Below are 18190 nucleotides of genomic sequence, written 5' to 3' on the forward strand. Positions count from 1 at the left end.
AGATCACTACCGAATTTCAACTCACCAGATTGAGATTTGTAAAAGTTAAAGGGGTGGGACAGGATCATTTTTTGCAATCTTTTCAAAAAAATTCAATTTCTTTCCCTCCTAGTTCCCAAATATCTTCACCAATCAGGTTCGTTATATTTTTCCTATAATCTGCACTTAAAACTGAAGATCCTTACCGAATTTCAGCCCATCAAGTTAAGATTTGTAAAAGTTAAAGGGGGGGGACAGGGTCATTTTTTGCAATTTTTTCGAAAAAATTGAATTTCTTTCCCTCCTCGTTCGCAAATATGTCCGTCAATCAAGTTCGCTATATTTTTCCTGTAATCTGCACTTGAAACTGCAGATCCCTACCGAATTTCAACTCACCAGGTTGAGATTTGTAGAAGTTAGGGGGGGGGGGACAGCCCATTTTGCGTGGCTGGGACGGACACACGAGTGATTTCATAAGGGTTCCGTCAGTACACCTATGGTATACGGAACCCTAAAAAGGATAGAAATATATCATAACATATTTAAAAATATTTTCTGGTCTACAAATAACTGCTACAAGCTTGATTACTATCGGAAAAGTCGGAAAATTTATGAAAAATCATTGAAAAATGGAACAAATTGTTTTTAAGTGGTCAGAATAGGTTTACATCTATAAAGATATCTAGATTTTTCCCTAATGTCCGAAAACTGTGAAAATCTCGGAAAGCTCAAAAAAAGTCAAAATAGTAAAAATAATTTATTGCTGATGTATCAGAACTGACAGAAGAAATTCAAATTTATTTCTAAATTATTTTTTAGTCTACGAATAACTGTTATAGGTTTGTTTATCGACGGAAAAGTCGGAAAAGCTATGGAAAGTTTGTGAAAATTGGAACAAAATGAGCTTTAGTAGTCAAACCCAGTTTAGAGTTGAACAAAGTTGACTGAATTTAGTTTTATAACATTTTTAGATCTACCATCATATGTGACTGTCCACGAGAAAACACGGCTTTTAGGTCCAAAAAATCAATTTGAGTTTTTTATGGTAATCGACAGATTTTATGTTGCTTTTTCAAATGCAAGAGTCAAAAGTTAAAAATATCAATTACTTTCGATAATATATCGTTTTAAAGATGGGTATGTCAAGCGTAGTTTACTTCAATCGTAGTACTTCAATCGCTCGCCCTGTGAAATTCACGTTTGGGAGCTAAGCCGCGTTTTCTCGTGGACAGCCACATATCTAGATTTTTCTTTAATATTGGAAAATGTGTGAAAATTTCGGAAAACTCAGGAAAACTCAATATATATATATATATATATATATTGATGTTGTTTCAGAATTGACAAATTCATTTTCAAATTATTTTTTGGTCTCGGAATTGTTGTAGGTTTCTTATTGCCAGAAAAGTTTGAAAATCCATGGAAAATTTGTCAAAACATTATTTTGACTTTTCCTAAATTTTCCTTCATGTTTACACATTTTCTGATATTAGAGAAAAATCTAAATATGATGGAAGATCAAAAAATGTTATAGAAATAAATTAAGTTAACTTTGTTTAACTCTAAACTGATTGACTATCAAAGCTCAATTTGTTACAATTTCCACAATTTTTCTATAGATTTTCCGACTCTCCCGTCAATTAATATACCTACAACAGTTATTCCTAGACCAGAAAATAATTTAGAAATGAATTTGAATTACTTCTCTGAGTTCTAAAACAACATCAATAGATTGTTTTTACTATTTTGAGTTTTCTTGAGTTTTCCGAAATTTTCACACATTTTTCGGACATGAGGGAAAAATCTAGATATCTTTATAGATGTAAAATTGTTGTGGAATTATTCTAAGTTAAGTTTACTGTTCCCTAAACCGATTCTGGCCACTTAAAAACAGAATGCCAAGAACCTCATTTCGAGAAAAATTGCATTGTTCAGAAGCGAGTTGTTTCAAGTCAAGTACACCTTTAAGATACAAAATTTATAAGTTTAGAATTCGACAAAGTGGTCCCTTTTCTAGAAATGCGATTTTTAATTAATGAACCGGATTTTTTTACGCAGTTAAAAATCAGTTGGATATTACTTTATTGAGTTACTTGAATCAAAAAAGAGAAAGTAGACATACAAAATTTTTGAAGGGACTTTATTATGAATAACAAGAAAATATCGAAAATTTCATTTTCAGAAAAACGAAATTAAAAATTGTAATGTGAATTTCTCTAGTTCTTTTAGGAAGTAATTCAGGTGAGAATTATTTTAAGTCATATACACCTTAAAGATGGAAAATCAATAGGTTTCAAATCCCCCTTCCCCTTTCATTTCCAAAATAAGAGGGATTAATAATAAAAATTTTTTAAATTGAGATTTTTTTTCAAAATTAGTAAATTGCGATTAACTCGGAATCTAAACCGACAAAGTGGACCCTTTTCATGCGGACGTATACATGTGCTAAACTCTAATAGTTCTGACAAGTGGCGAAGCCAAAAGTCTTTTAAGAAAGAAGAAGAAGAAAGTTAAAATCTTATAGCTTAATGAATCGAGCCTAGAGTCACCAACCTTGCCACATATGCTTGGATGGTGCTACAGGAATAACTCGAAGAGTAAACTTGATCATGCTTATGCCCTGGCTTAAATATTATATTTAATTCAGGTACCGAGTGTTGATACATATTAATGGAAAAAATATTCTGTTTAAAGAAGGATGGCGATGAGTTAAGGAAAAACGGGAAATCAGGAAATTATTATCATTTTTTTACAATAAATAATTATCCAAAAATGCTATAACTTTTGTTAAATGCGATAAATAAAACTTTTTCATGTTATTGGGGTGATTCTCCACGTAGCGCAGAATTTCGTTTCTAAAACTTAAAAAAAAAAATGTTATCAATATGATAATTATTAATATGTTTTTTTAAGATAAAGAGTCTAGAAAGAAAAATTCGTGGCTGTTCAGAAAAATTGTTTATAATTTTTTAATTTTTTTAAACAAATTGAAAAAGAGATTTTTTAGTTCCAGACCGTTATTGAAATGAAACTAAATTAAAAATTTACGTTCAATTTAGTTTCGTGTCTATCCGAAACTAAATTAACCAAATTAGTTTAGTTTCGTGTCGACTCGAAACTAAAGTCCGAAAAACTTAAATATTTATTTAGTGTCAGTCAAAAAATTACTAAACAAAAAACAAAATATTTCAATATTTAATACACATGGAAATTAAGTTCACTTTTAAATTTTTTTATTTTAAAATTTAGTTTTTTTAGTTTAGTTTCGGGTCAACACGAAACTAAATCAATTTATGAATTTAGTTTCGAATCGACACGAAACTAAATTCAGTTTGTTAATTTATTTTCGAGTCGATACCAAACTAAACTCAATTTGTTAATTTAGTTTTGTGTCAATTCAGAAACTAAAACGAAACTATAAACTCTCGTAACGGTCCCTGATGTTTTCTTTCATGATAATTTATGAAAATTAGATATAGTTATTTATGGGAATTTTCGCGATAATTCATAAAAATATAAATAATTATTAAATTTGTGCTAAAATATTTAAGAGTCGGTAGACGTCGGTGGAGATTATTTTGTGATGCCCTTTACAAATTTTAAACTTGAAATGAATAAAAAATTAATAAATCAATTAGAAAATTGATTATTTTTTTCAAGGATTAACTTAAGGAAGTTAATTTTTGCTTTTAATAAAGTAGAACTGTATTAACATTTGTCTTTTATTTAAATAACACAGGTCCACAAAAAAAATTCGTTGAAAGGTTCCTTCGACCAAACCTTATGTATTATATGTTTTTGGGGTCGCTGAAAACGAATCTGAAGTCCGTTTTGCTCCATCACGTCAGGATTTTTCCTAACCTCAAAATACATATCAGATTTTACGTGAGACAAATAAAATTCTATAAATATTGACAGATTTACCTCAATCTCGGTATTAAGGCTTTATTGGGGTTGCTGATTACGAACTTAGAGGCAGATTATCAAAATACAAAATGGCGGATCAAATATGGCGGTCGGTTTTTTAAAAAATTCAGGAATTTTAACAAAACTTGGTATCAAGGGGTTTTTAGGGCCGCTAATTGCGAATTTTAAGTCAGATTTTCAAAATAAAAATGAAGGATTTAATATATCTGTCGGATTTATGAAAATTTCTTGAATTTCTACAGAACTTAGTATCTGTGGGTTTTTGGACTCTGGCATATAACGGAATAACTTAGTTGCCCGACGTTACAACGTGAAGTTGCCCTGGATACAGACCCATAAAAGAATTTCTGGTCAGTGACCTTAAAAACACCTAGATACCAAGTTCTGTAAAGATTCAAGAAATTTTTATAAATCCGACCGCCATATTAGATCCTTCATTTATATTTCAAAAATCTGAAATCAGATTTTCGTAATCAGCGACCCTAAAAACCCCTCAATACCAAGTTTCGTAAAAATTCAAGAATTTTTTTAAAATCCGACTGCCATATTTAATCCGCCATTTTGTATTTTGATAATCTGCCTCTAAGTTCGTAATCAGCATCCCCAATAAAGCCTTAATACCGAGATTGAGGTAAATCTGTCAATATTTATAGAATTTTATTTGGCACGTAAAATCTGATATGTATTTTGAGGTTAGGAAAAATCCTGACGTGATGGAGCAAAACGGACTTCAGATTCGTTTTCAGCGACCCCAAAAACATATAATACACCAGGTTTGGTCAAAGGAACCTTTCAACGAATTTTTTTTGTGGTCCTGTGTAATTCAATGTTTATTAATGAAACAGAGAATAACAGCCAAAACTGCAGACAGAACATAAACATAAGAAGAAAAAAATTTTTTTTCTTGTAAAATCTTTTTTTACTCAATAGTACTAAACCTATCAATACTAAATTATGACAACAGTAATTGTAGTTGTAATTTTTATTAATAATTAAATTAAAGAAGGCTTTACATTGAAATTATTAAAAAAATTTAATTCCTGTGGACAAATAAATAGTAAGTTAGTATTTAAATATTTATTTAAGGGTCAGACCATTATATTTCAAATAAAGTCGTTGCGGCCTAATTTTAAAAAAAATTGATACTTTTAGAAATGAATCTGTATGATCTCTGAAGAACGAAATGAAAAGAATTATATTAAAATATTTATTATTTTTCTTAAAATATGAGTGTAAAGTGGAGAAGGTGCGAAAAAATGGCACTTTTTTAGCAATTAGAAAATATTTAAAAAAGTATTGAAAAATTTTTAAAAGTGCAAAAAGATTTATTGATTCATGTTTAAAATTAGTTGATTAATTATTTTTTAATAAAAAAACTAGTAAAAATATTAAAATAATAGATAAAATATGTTTTTAAAGTCGATCCGTCAAATAACCTAATTTTGACGTTTTTATCAATTAATTACGAGAAGGTGGAACTATTGAATTAAATAAAAACTCACCGAATATAGAGTATTTTTGATGAACTTTCAGGATTTCTTGTCACTTTTTTAATTTTTCCTATACATATACAAGAAATATTGAGTTGAAAGTACGCGATTTCTGAATTGTTGCGTACTTTACAACTTAATAACTCCGTTAAAGAAAAATAAAAAAATTTGGCACTTTGAAGGAGTTTACACCGTAAGCCTTAAATATAAGCCTCCGCGCGCATAAACGGATATACCTCCAGGAGCATATATTTGCGCCTGCGCGAACACGTGGTCAAGGCAAACTCTTTCACAACACAGCTGCAGGCAAACACTTTGCGCAGACGCAAGTATATCCTCATGGAGGCATATCCGTTTATGCTCGCGGAGGCTTATATTTAAGGCTTACGGTGTAAACTCCTTCTTTCACAACTTCTAAATCACAATGAAATCTATACATTCAAAAATTTTATTTTTGGTCCCGGGTCTAATTTAAAAAATATAAAGGTTTAAAAATTGTACACTTTTTCAGGTTAAAACTATTTATTTTCTTAAAATTGAAGTTGGCTTTTAATTTAAACACTATGATCGGAACGTGATTTACAATAAAAAACCAACTTCAATTTTAAGAAAATAAATAGTTTTAACCTGAAAAAGTGTGCAATTTTTAAACCTCTATATTTTTTAAATTAGACCCGGGACCAAAAAGAAAATTTTTGAGTGTATAGATTTCGTTGTGATTTAGAAGTTGTGAAAGTGCCAAATTTTTTTATTTTTCTTTAACGGAGTTATTAAGTTGTAAAGTACGCAACAATTCAGAAATCGCGTACTTTCAACTCAATATTTCTTGTATATTTATAGGAAAAATTAAAAAAATTATAAGAAATCCTGAAAGTTCATCAAAAATACTCTATATTCGGTGAGTTTTTATTTAATTCAATAGTTCCACCTTCTCGTAATTAATTGATAAAAACGTCAAAATTAGGTTATTTGACGGATCGACTTTAAAAACATATTTTATCTATATTATTTTTATATTTTTACTAGTTTTTTTATTAAAGATTAATTAATCAAATAATTTTAAACATGAATCAATAAATCTTTTTGCACTTTTAAGAATTTTTTAATACTTTTTTAAATATTTTCTAATTGCTAAAAAAGTGCCGTTTTTTCGCACCTTCTCCACTTTACACTCATATTTTAAGAAAAATAATAAATATTTTAATAAAATTCTTTTCATTTCGTTCTTCAGAGATCATACAGATTCATTTCTAAAAGTATCAATTTTTTTAAAAATTAGTCCGCAACGACTTTATTTGAAATATAATGGTCTGACCCTTAACAAAAATTATTGAATTTTTGCATTTAATTTAATTTAGAAATTCTGAAAAATGAGGTTTTTTAACATTTTTAATTAAGTTATTAATATAATAAGATATAATAACATATTATTGTATAAGATATTACTAAAGCACTATGTTTTTTGAAGATAGTTGAATTCCCGAAAACAATAAATTTAAAATAATTATAATTTCCGTCAAAATTTCATTGAAATAAATTTTATAGGTAGGTATTTGAAAGAATTTAATATTTTTAATTTTAAAAATAATCTTTAAATTGTATTCTTGAAGAATTCTAACTGATGGAAAATAATTGGATTTTACAAAAATTTAGAATTAAAGTTAACCAGAATAAGAAGTGAAATTAACAATTTTTCTAGAAATCAGAGAAATACATAATTAAATTTTGGTGATGACCCAGAATAAAATAAGTTACTTTTTTGCACACTTTTGGACTAAAATGAGCTACTTTTTTCAATTATTTAACGACAATTATTTATCCCTGTCCTTTTCTTTATCATGTATTTGGTTCCCGAACTTTTTGTATGTGGGCTTTTTTTTAGCTTTACTTGAATTTCAAAATTCAAAATGCGTTTGAAAATTAGCATGTACTAGTAGAACACTGAGTAACAAAAAAATTAATAATTTTTTTCAATTTAAAAATGAGGTATTATTAATAACATAAATCCTGTAAATCCTGTAAATTTCATGCAAAAATATTAAAAACTTTTCATTTCAAAATGAGTTGAAGTGGAAATTTCAATTAAACTTAATATCAGAAAACAATGGTTTTTTTGCTTTTCTCAAAAACTGATATAAATATAAAAAAAAATTATGAGAAGAAAAAAGATGCGCAAGGAAATTTCCTATAAGATGTCAGGGGCCAACGAATACCGCTGTAGAAATTTTATGTGTGGTTTTAAGATCCAGCACGGTGCGTCTAGTCAAAATTAAATGAAAAATGATATTACCTCAAATTTTTTTGTTGATTCTGTATCCTAGCCCTATATAGACATATCTTATGAAAAAACGAAAATTGTAAGTTTAGCGCTTTCTTTTTAACGACGTCAATTACATTTTTTGATAATTTTTACATTTTTCAACATTTTTATATCATTTTAAACATATATAATTACGTAAGAACTTAAAAGTAAATATAGATCCAACAGAGTGATGTATTTCACATTCAGTGTATGCTTTGTTATTGTTTAGTATCGGTTAGCCCCGCTAACATTGATTTGACAACGAAACAGTAATTTAATATAACATGTACATAATTACACTCTTGAAAAAGCGTGGTTATAAGTGAAGAGTATTGTAAACTAGAGTAGCCCTTAAAAGTTTAAAACTGCTGCCAAGTTGTATATTTTTTTATAATTTTGGTGCTCATTTCATGAACACTTTGCTTCCTCATAGAGGTAATAATAACAGAAATATATGAATAACTTTTCATAAATATGGTAAAAGTGATTGAATTTTGGGTCAATAAATGTATTTTTAAATACCCTACAAGATAGTTATAATAGTTTAATAGTTAAACAAAAATTTTCAAACAAAAAGGTTGAGAAGATGTCTTTTTCCACAATTTTTGATTTTTAAAATACCAATAATTTCGAAATTTATTATCGAATTAGGTTCAAAAGTAGGTCAATCGAAGCGTTTTTTAATGCTCTACAAGTTAGTAACGATAATTTTAAAGTTACATCTACATTTTTCAACAAAATTTTTAAAAAAGTCTTATTTTCCAAAATTTTTGATTTTTAAAAGTTTATTATCTCCGGCCAATATGGACGAAAAATGTTCAATTACGGCTCAAAAGATGCGTCTAAAAAAACTCTACAAAATTATGGAAAAACATTTATAGGTATTCTAACATTTTTTTAAAGTTATGGGCAAAAAACTTTTTTTTGCAAAATTAAAAATAAAAAAAAAATTTAGTTAAACTTTATTAATATATCAGAAAGTACTCTCACTTTATGTCCGCAGGTGAGATCTACAATTTAAAAAAAATTCAACCCAAAAGCTCTTCATGATTTCGAGATATTTATGAAAATGTGATGTTTACACACACACACACATACGGTATGACATTTTTTAAAAATGTCATTTTTGAACTCCTGAGGTCGAATAACATAAAGATATGTCAAAAAATCGAACTCGAAAAATTTTGGTATTACAATACTTCCTCTATGAGGAAGTAAAATGATATAAAAATGTTGAAAAATGTAAAAATTATCAAAAAATGTAATTGACGTCGTTAAAAAAAAGCGCTAAACTTACAATTTTCGTTTCTTCATAAGATATGTCTATATAGAGCTAGGATACAGAATCAACAAAAAAATTTGAGGTAATATCATTTTTCATTTAATTTTGACTAGACGCACCGTGCCAGGCCCTGAATTTTCCGTTAGCTATACTTTTATTTTTTGTATTAGTATTCTTTAAAATTTCTACTAAAACTTATTTTTATATCACCTAATTTTTTCTTAATAGACATAAATCTGTCCTAATTTTTACTTGCATGAATTATTCAATAGAATTCTTAAAACTCCGAATTATCATAATATCATTTGACTGAAATTGAGGGTGCAGATCAAAGAACCGGTTATAATTTATGGCTCTCCAACGATTTATAACCGGTTCTTTAATCTGCACCCTCAATTGCAAATTACCGAAAACAACCTTCAAAAATATTTCGGCTTGAATACGAAAATTGGATAATCACAATTTTCTTAATATTTTCTGATTGCCGAATTTCAAAAATTGCATTAAAATCTTTCTGTCGACTACTTTTTCGATCACTTTCAACTTCGCTTAAATAATAATTCGTGTGAATAAATATTAGGAAAATTGGTTTCGATTAAATAAAAATTGTTATTTCATAATTAGTTTCAATAAAAATTCTATTAAACAATAAATGAATAACTCAAAAAATAAAGACTAAATAAAATTGTATACTAATAAAATTCTGTCAAATAAAAATGAAAACTCATCAATTTTGTAGGACATTCATGCTTCCCATTATTAATAGCAAATACTCTACAAATATTTTTCTACTAAAAAATAATTATTAAGAATTAACTTTGAGAAATTAGAAAATTTTAAATGTCTTTCTGTTGAATTACGACTGGAACTATTAAATGCGACCTGGTTCAGATAATAGAAATTCTAAATGCTTTCCTATAATTTAATTATGGTGAAACGATTAAATGATTGAATTTGATTACTTTACAATATCAAAAAGCATCTTCACATTTTTAAGCGTTACGCATTAAAAAATAAATAAATAATTTAGTTCACCAGTAAAGTGGTTTTTTTATGAATGAATAAAATTTTGTTCAGGATGCTGCTAATAGTGGTGGAAGACCAGATCCGTATGAATTTGATGCAGCAGGAGATGAAAATGGTGGTTCAGTCGATGGACTAAAAAGGCCGCGGGACGATCCTCCGAAACCTGGATCCCTTTTCACTAACGAAGGACTTCAAGCATCTTACAAAGATTTAGATCAAATTTTCGACAACTCTGATCCTGATACTTCTAGTGATGAGACTGTAAGTATGCATAGTATGCATGTTGAAACTTGACATTCGTTTTTCTTAATTAGTCACTACACAGAAAGGCATTTTATTTTGAAAATTTTGCTATTAAACCTGGGCTATTATTCGATGTCTGCTACAAAATGTTAATAGTGTCACTAGCAAAATGTTACAGCAAAAAGAAAAGAATATGTTACCTTGCTAAAATTACATTCTTTTCTTTTTGCTGTGACATTTTACTAGTAACAAAATAAAGGTGTGCCTAGAAAGACAATAATAAAGAATGACAATAGTTATTATTAGGCTAGTTGGTCAATTGCTTATAAATAATAAATTAGTGAACGCAAAGCAGTAATTAAATTATCTAACGATAAGTTAAAAATTTTCGACTGTTAAATTTTTTTTCTGGTCTAAAATTACAATTTCAAAGTTTTTTATATTTTGCAAATACATTTTGCTTTTTTAAGGAGTCTGATTTTAAATTGTCCATTTATTCACTTTCGAAAAATATTTAACCAGTTTGGTTAAAACTAAAATTCAGAATACAAATTTTTCTATTAAATATTAATATTCCATTATCTTAAGACTTTTTCTACAAAAATTTTCTTTATTTTTGGAATTGTAAGATCAGGGTTGCCACAGGTAAGGGTATTCAGGGAAAAGTCAGGGATTTTTATTAAAAGTAATGGAAAAAATTAAATATATAGAACTTATAAGAAAATTCTGAATTTTTGTGTCTTTTTGTTTTCCTCAAAAACCGTGAAATTATCAAGAATTTTAAAAAAACCTTCAATTTTTTCTATTTCTGACAATAATTTATTTTAAATCCTAACTTAATTATATTTCAAATTTAATTTAAATAATTCAATTTTAAATTCAAATTTGTTGAAATTAGCTTCAATTTTAAAAATGTTAACGCAATTCTTTAAAAGAATTCAACTACCTTAATAAATATCAAAATTCTTTCCAGAAATTCAATTATTTTCAAAAATTAAAAAAAAATTCTCGTAAATATTTCAATTATATTTAAAAATAGCAAAATTCTTCGCCGAAATTCAAGTCTATTCAGGAATTTTAATAAAATTCATTGCAAAATTCAATTATTTTCATAACTATATCCATCACAAGAATTCAATTATTTTCAAAATTAACAAAATTCTTCGCAAAAATTTTATTATTTTCAAAAAATCTAAAAAAAAATTGTCAACATTTCAATTATCTTTATAAATGAATAGTAAAATTCTTCGACAAAATTCAATTACTTTTGAATAAAATTCATTGTAAAATTCAATTATATTTATAAAAATAATAGTATTCATCACAGGAATTGAATTATTTTTAAAAGTAATAAAATTCCATTTTTTTCATAATTTTTTTTAATTCAATGATTTTTAATATTCAATATTTTAATAAAATTTCCCAAAAGAATTGAATTATTAAACAAAAATTTTGATAAAATTTCACACAAACATTCGTTTGCAATAATTTATTTTCAAATAAAATGGACCGATTTTTGTGAAAATAGCAAATTAAATATTAATTATCAAAGATTAGGGTCAATTTTTTAAATATTAAAAAATAAAATTCACCATTGAAAAGAGCATGAAAAAACCTTCCAGAAAGATATTGAACAGAATTTTTCTCATTACATGTATATGGGTGATTAAATTTAAAATGTCATTTTCATGTCCTGCTCAAAAATCTGGAATACTAGTTCATATATTAAAGTTTTTGAAGTCAATTAATTTTCTTAGTCACTCCTTTTACTTAAATTAATAATTCTTAGTCGCTAGAAATTCTCTGAAAAAATTTAGCAGAAAAATTAGAAGCAAAATGTCAGTGGTGTCCCCTGTCCGCACTTAAGAAATCAGAACTTTACCTAATAATAAAAATTGTTGATTCTCACATTTTAAGTACCAGAAAAATTATTTTGTACAGCTAAGAGTCTATATTTTTATATAGTAATTGTGCTGGCAGAATAATTTTGATCCAGTGCTAGAAAAAAAATCAAAATCGCCTGTCCGTAAGTTTCATATTTTTAAGTAATTATCGCAAATTTTCAATATCATGTCTGATATTTAAATAACCTAGTGCAGATAATTGCCTTATTAAGCGTTAATAGTATTGGTGATATGTATAGCTTCTTAAAGAAAAAACATTACAAGATTCTATCACATCTATAACTTGTACGGTTGGTGGCAGAAAGCAAGTATCAGTTTGTCGACCACACCATGTCAGTGGTGTCCCCATCGAAAAATTGTTTATAATATTAATATTTTTTAAATATTATTGAATCTCGTTTTCAGGTATTACACGTGGTTTAAAACCCGCACCGACTTTAACTTAAAAATAAAGTCTTTGTTTTTCGAAATTGAGAAATGAATCAAAATGTCAGTGGTGTCCCTTGTCAGTGGTGTCCCCTCAAAATTCTGTTTCTTGCAGCTTGTTATTTTATTTTTAATAAATTTGTGTTAAATTTACTCCTTATATGCAGTTAATGAAGATTTGATACTGGATTGTAATTTATAAGCTGATTTTATTCTCACTGTTCAAAAAAAAATTATCAGTGAAATCTTTCAAAAATGTCAGTGATGTCCCTCAATGTTCATATGTCTTTTTGGTCTTCAAAAGTATATTAATTTATGGCAGAACTCATTACAAATATTTTTTAAGTCATGTTGAAACATTCATTATTGTAATTTGAAATATTTTAACTTTTTAAAGTTGTAAGAATTTATTTGAGAAAAGAATAAACGAAAACAGAAAATTTCTTATCATTTCTGCCTATCGTTTTTCACCTGGTGAAAATTAAAATTTGCTTCCACCTGCTCGACCACTATTATTTTTGTCCATCATATATTCTAGTCAACCAAAATAGAGTATCGTTAAGTTCAAAATCCAACATCGATAAATCAAAGTTAGTAGGATCAAAAATGACATTTTAAATTTAATCACCCATATACAGAAAAAATTGAAAAAGTAGACGGTGTTTAGCAAAATTGGTAAAATTAACCCCCCTTTACCCCCTCCAAATTTTCGAAAAAGTTAAAAATGTTTTTTAGGTCACATTTCTACTTGATTGAACAATAAATTCCCCGAGTTTCAATTTTTCCAAGAAGTTGAAGTTTTAACTTGGGATATTTCACGTAAATTACCTTATAATTGTAATAGAATATTTTTTAAAGTATCTAATAACTTTTAGAGTAAATCAGAAAAAACTTTTTCAATTTACATTAAGTCGTTTGATAATATTAAATGGAAGTAATTATGAGCATTTGAAACTGAATATGTTCTTCTTAAAGAGAAAGTTTTAATTTCACGAGAGCAATTGATTTTTCATTAGTCTGTTAAAACATTAAATTAAAAGTCTATTAAAAATTTAAATTATTGAAATTTGATTAAAGATACTTGTCACTATAAATTCTATTTTCTTTAAAGAATAATTCAATGTGATATAATATATGGAAATTTTTGTCGTAAAATAAGAAAATAAAAAGAATTAGTTTCTAGAAATTAGAAAAAAACAACATATTATTTATTTATTTTTCATACTGATATTAATATATCTTTTAGATTAAATTTACTATTATTTTATTTATGAAGCATTAATGATTTATTTTTCCATGTAAAAGAAAACACCGTAACTTAATTTTTTGAAGAAAATTGTTACGAAAATCACCATGAAGTTATTTGAACTTTCATAGCTTTGCTTTGAAAAGTTACTGAGAAGTAAATTACGGTGTTTGAATTTTGCACGGCAGTATTTATAAGTTATTGAAAACATATGCTTTTTTCCTTTCAGAATTTAAATCAACTACAGATACAAACACCGCCTGGGTCCAATAAATCAGGTGGCTTGCATGAGGAATCAAAATTGGATAGCATAAACAAACACAACAATCGAAACGTGAGTGTTCTGAGACCAGAAGAGTTGTCAAAAATGTTCCCCACTCCACCCTCCCTGGAGCACAATCCGGTGGCATCGCCCTGCCAGTTGAGTGACATGCCCCTGGATCAATCGGAACTATCTACCTCTCAAAGGTCCTTCAGGCACCTTCCAGACATTTATCCCAACATGGGATCTCCACCTGAAGAGCCGATTGATGATTGGTCGTACGTCTTCAAGCCGGCTACAATTTGCAAACTCGTTGGCTCCTCGAAATACGCTCCTCTCACCAACTTGCCGAGCCAAGCTCTTTCGCCCATCTCACTGCCATCGCATTGCGTCTACAGACCTTCTTGGCAATGCAATGCAACGTCCAATATTTCCGAGAAAACAACACCACCCACTAGGCCGAGTTCAGTGCAACAATTGCTGTGCCCACCGAGTCCAGCACCGGCGGGCACTCCCTACCGAGGCGGACACAACGTTACCATGTCGGGCAGGCAACCGCCTCCACCACCACCTCCGCCTCCTCCACCTCCGCCGCCACCACCCTACGACCAACCCAGCCCCGCCACTTCCACCACGTCCTCCTATCTCAACAAGAATCCAAACAGCATCGAGGCCGACACTCCTGGACCCATCCGCGTGCCCGAATCAAATTCCCTCGTCGTCAACATTCTCCTTGGCGACACGGCCCTCAACATCTTTCGGGACCACAACTTCGACAGTTGCAGTCTGTGCGTCTGCAATGCCAGTCCCAAGGTGGTGGGCAACATCAAGGGCGCTGACGCTGGCACCTACTTGGCGAGTTCCTGGTCAGCAAACAACAGCTTCTTTCAAGAGGACGATCAAATTCGTTGTAGTTGCGGTTTCAGTGCAGTTGTTAATCGACGACTGTCTCATAAAGCTGGACTCTTCTATGAAGACGAAATGGAAATAACGGGAATTGCCGAGGATCCCGCCGAGAAGAAGAAGGGCTCCCTCGCCCCCTTCTCCTGCAATGGCAGTAAGATACCCGAAGCTCTGGATTCATTGCCGCCCGATATTTTGGATCTGCTGAGAGATCAGTGTTTAATTGTTGAAAGCTCAGCCAGTAGTTTGTATAGGGCGTCAAGAATTTACGCCATGACAAAGAGTTATCCCGCTTGGCTACCCACAGTGAATGTGTTAGAGTTCAATGATGGAAACGAGGTTTCCCTGACGGCATTAGACCAAGGCAAAATGGACGGCACTCACAACGAGCGAATCAATCGTAACAGCGGCGTACATCAGTGGGCTTTCCTGCGCGCGAAGGGGCCGCAGTGCAGTGGGGACATTGTTCGGATGATGAGGGTGCTTCAGCCGCTCTTGCAGGAAGCGGTGCAGAAGAAGTGCACCACTCGCATGTGGGAAGCGCCGTACACTGTTACGGGGCCACTTACCTGGAGGCAGTTCCATCGTCTGGCTGGCAGAGGTACTGACGATCGCTGCGAGCCGCAACCCATCCCGGCTTTGGTCGTCGGCTACGACAGAGATTGGCTTTCACTTTCACCGTACGCTCTCAGTTATTGGGAAAAGCTTCTACTGGAACCATACGCCGGGTCTAGAGATGTAGCGTACGTCATATTAGCGCCTGACAATGAATGTGTTATCAAGAAAGTTAAAACATTCTTTCGTGAACTTTCTACTACTTATGAGGTACAGTATTCTTTTACTCTATTCTTTCTACCGTAAATCCCGTAAAGGTCCGTAAAAGTCAGTTTTTTTAAAAAAAAGGTCCGTAAAGTCCGTAATTTGATTGAGAAAAGACGAAAAGTTCGTAAATTTTACGATATAACTTGGAGAATTTTAGAGAAATTACAAATGATTGCAGAAATTCAATTATTTTCAAAAGTAATAAAATTCTAGTATGTTCAAAATTTTCGAGTTTGAATTTTATAATAATAATATTAAACTGAATATCATGTATCGCGCGTAACATTTGCTAGTCTAAAATAAAACGTCTTATATAAAGAAAGCATTGTTATGGAAATAGATTATTATATAAATTTTCTATCTTGAAATTAACCGTAGTGGTTATGTGAGAAAATCATTTCTTTCAATTTTTCAAAATAAAAAAATGCTTATAAGCAAATTTTGAAAACTTGATCCTCACTTCAAATCGACTAAAAAAACTTCGGTTTGCGTTTCAAAGTCGATCTGAGGCCTGTTTAAAAAATATTTGCAATTTCCTTTCCAATAAACGTTAAATTTAATTTTTATTTTAAATTAAATTGAAAAAAGAGTTATTTAGAAATCAAATGTTTTAAAGAATCTGTCAAAAAATACGAATTCAGAGTAAAAAAGTTACATTAGGAGACGATACTATCTCTTTTGAACCAAAAATTGAAATTTATTTGTTTTCTTATGTAACTATAAAAAATTCCGATGTCTATCTTAATAACGAAAGTGTAAAAAGTTAATAACATTAAAGAAAAACAAGTAATAATAATTAAAGTTGAAATACTAGAATTTTAGGCAAATTAAAAATCAATTTTCCAAAATATTTTGAGAATCGAGCCTAGAGTCACAAACCTTGTTACATACATGCAAGGGTGGTGCTACAGGAACTCGAAGAGTAAACTTGATCATGCTTATGCCCTGGCTTAAATATAATATTTAATTCAGGTACCGAGTGTTGATACATAATGAATACATTCTTAAGATTTTAAAATCGATAGAAGCACGTGTACATAATTTTAAAATAGTTTCCATGAACTTTTAATGAATAAAAATGGAAATTTTGCAGATTTGTCGTTTGGGAAGGCACACTCCTATTTCAAAAGCTTCACGAGATGGTATTCTTCGAGTAGGAAAATCAGTAACTGAAAAATTCTCCAAACAACCTGTCGACGACTGGTTCAAATTATTAGGTGAAAATCAAATAGGAGAATTGTTACGGCTCTACGCTACAGTTTGTAATCATCGTTTAGCTCCATATTTGACTCAAGTCATTCAGGATCGAAGTTTGTTAGACACTGGAGATAATCATTCTAATAAACAGCAGCAACTTCAGTCTCAATCGCAAACTCAACAGCAGCATCAGCAACAACCACAGCAACAGCACGCAACAACTGCGCCAGCAGAAAATATGCCCGTTACTCCTGATGGAACGCTCAGTAAGCCTGAATCTATTGGTGAGTGGAGTCGTTTTCTTTACATTTCTCTTATTTATTTCTTTACATCTCGTGTAGATCAAAATAACACCATTTTCAAAAAATAGTAAAATAAGAAAATTTTATATAAAAAAATTCAATTCTCCTATAAAAGTTTTTGATAAGAATTGATTTGAAAAAGAATTTCAGTTAAAAGTTTAGAAATAATTTAATTTCAAAAAATTTTACATTGAAAGTACATTTTAAAATTTTAATTCCTGATGGACAAAAAAATAACCCCGATTAATAAGTTTCAAGCGAATATGAGCAATTTTGAAAAAAATGTCCACCAACTTGAATTTTTTGAATTTTTCAAATCTGACTCCAAATTCGTAATCAGCGATCCCAAAAGCATAGAAAAAGAAGTGTTGTTAAAAAATATTCACCAAATGTTAATGAAATAAATAGTTCGTTAAAACTAAAAATTTGCAAAATAATTAAATTCAATTATCGTTGAATTCTACTAAGAATTGGTTTAAAAAAGAATTTCAATTAAAATTTTAAAAAATAACTGAATACTAAAAGCGTTATAACAGGAAATTTAAGAAATAATAAATTAAATTTAAAAGGTTTTTAAATTGAAATTTTTTTAACATTTTAATCGCAGTAAAAGTATAACATTTAAGGGTCAAACCATTTTATTTCGCCTAATGTATTTTTGACCTTTATAAAAAATGTCAATACTCAGGGAAAATATTCTTACATGTTCTGGGATGACGAAATGAACAATGATTTGTAAAAAATAATTACATTTCGTATAAAAAAAGATGTTATAAATTGAGAGTACATGAAAAAAGGTTACATTGACAGACATTACAAAATATTTAAAAAAGGAGTAATCACTTTAAGAAATATAAAAAAAGCGATTGATAGGTATTT

General features: G+C 29.5%; 1 protein-coding gene across 4 annotated transcripts in view; it reads left to right on the forward strand.

Moving 5' to 3' along the window:
- Positions 1-18190, forward strand: part of LOC122510001 (mediator of RNA polymerase II transcription subunit 13) — a 72508-nt gene that overhangs the window by 46095 nt on the left and 8223 nt on the right. For all 4 annotated transcript variants that reach the window (XM_043624373.1, XM_043624376.1, XM_043624374.1 and 1 more), the window contains exons 7-9: positions 10058-10267; positions 14055-15815; positions 16906-17293. In XM_043624373.1, coding sequence (XP_043480308.1) covers positions 10058-10267; positions 14055-15815; positions 16906-17293 — 2359 coding nt within the window. The remainder of the gene's footprint in view (positions 1-10057; positions 10268-14054; positions 15816-16905; positions 17294-18190) is intronic.

The sequence above is a fragment of the Leptopilina heterotoma genome, unplaced genomic scaffold, assembly GCF_015476425.1.
Source record: "Leptopilina heterotoma isolate Lh14 unplaced genomic scaffold, ASM1547642v1 Lhet_65, whole genome shotgun sequence".
In the NCBI taxonomy this organism is placed as follows: domain Eukaryota; kingdom Metazoa; phylum Arthropoda; class Insecta; order Hymenoptera; family Figitidae; genus Leptopilina; species Leptopilina heterotoma.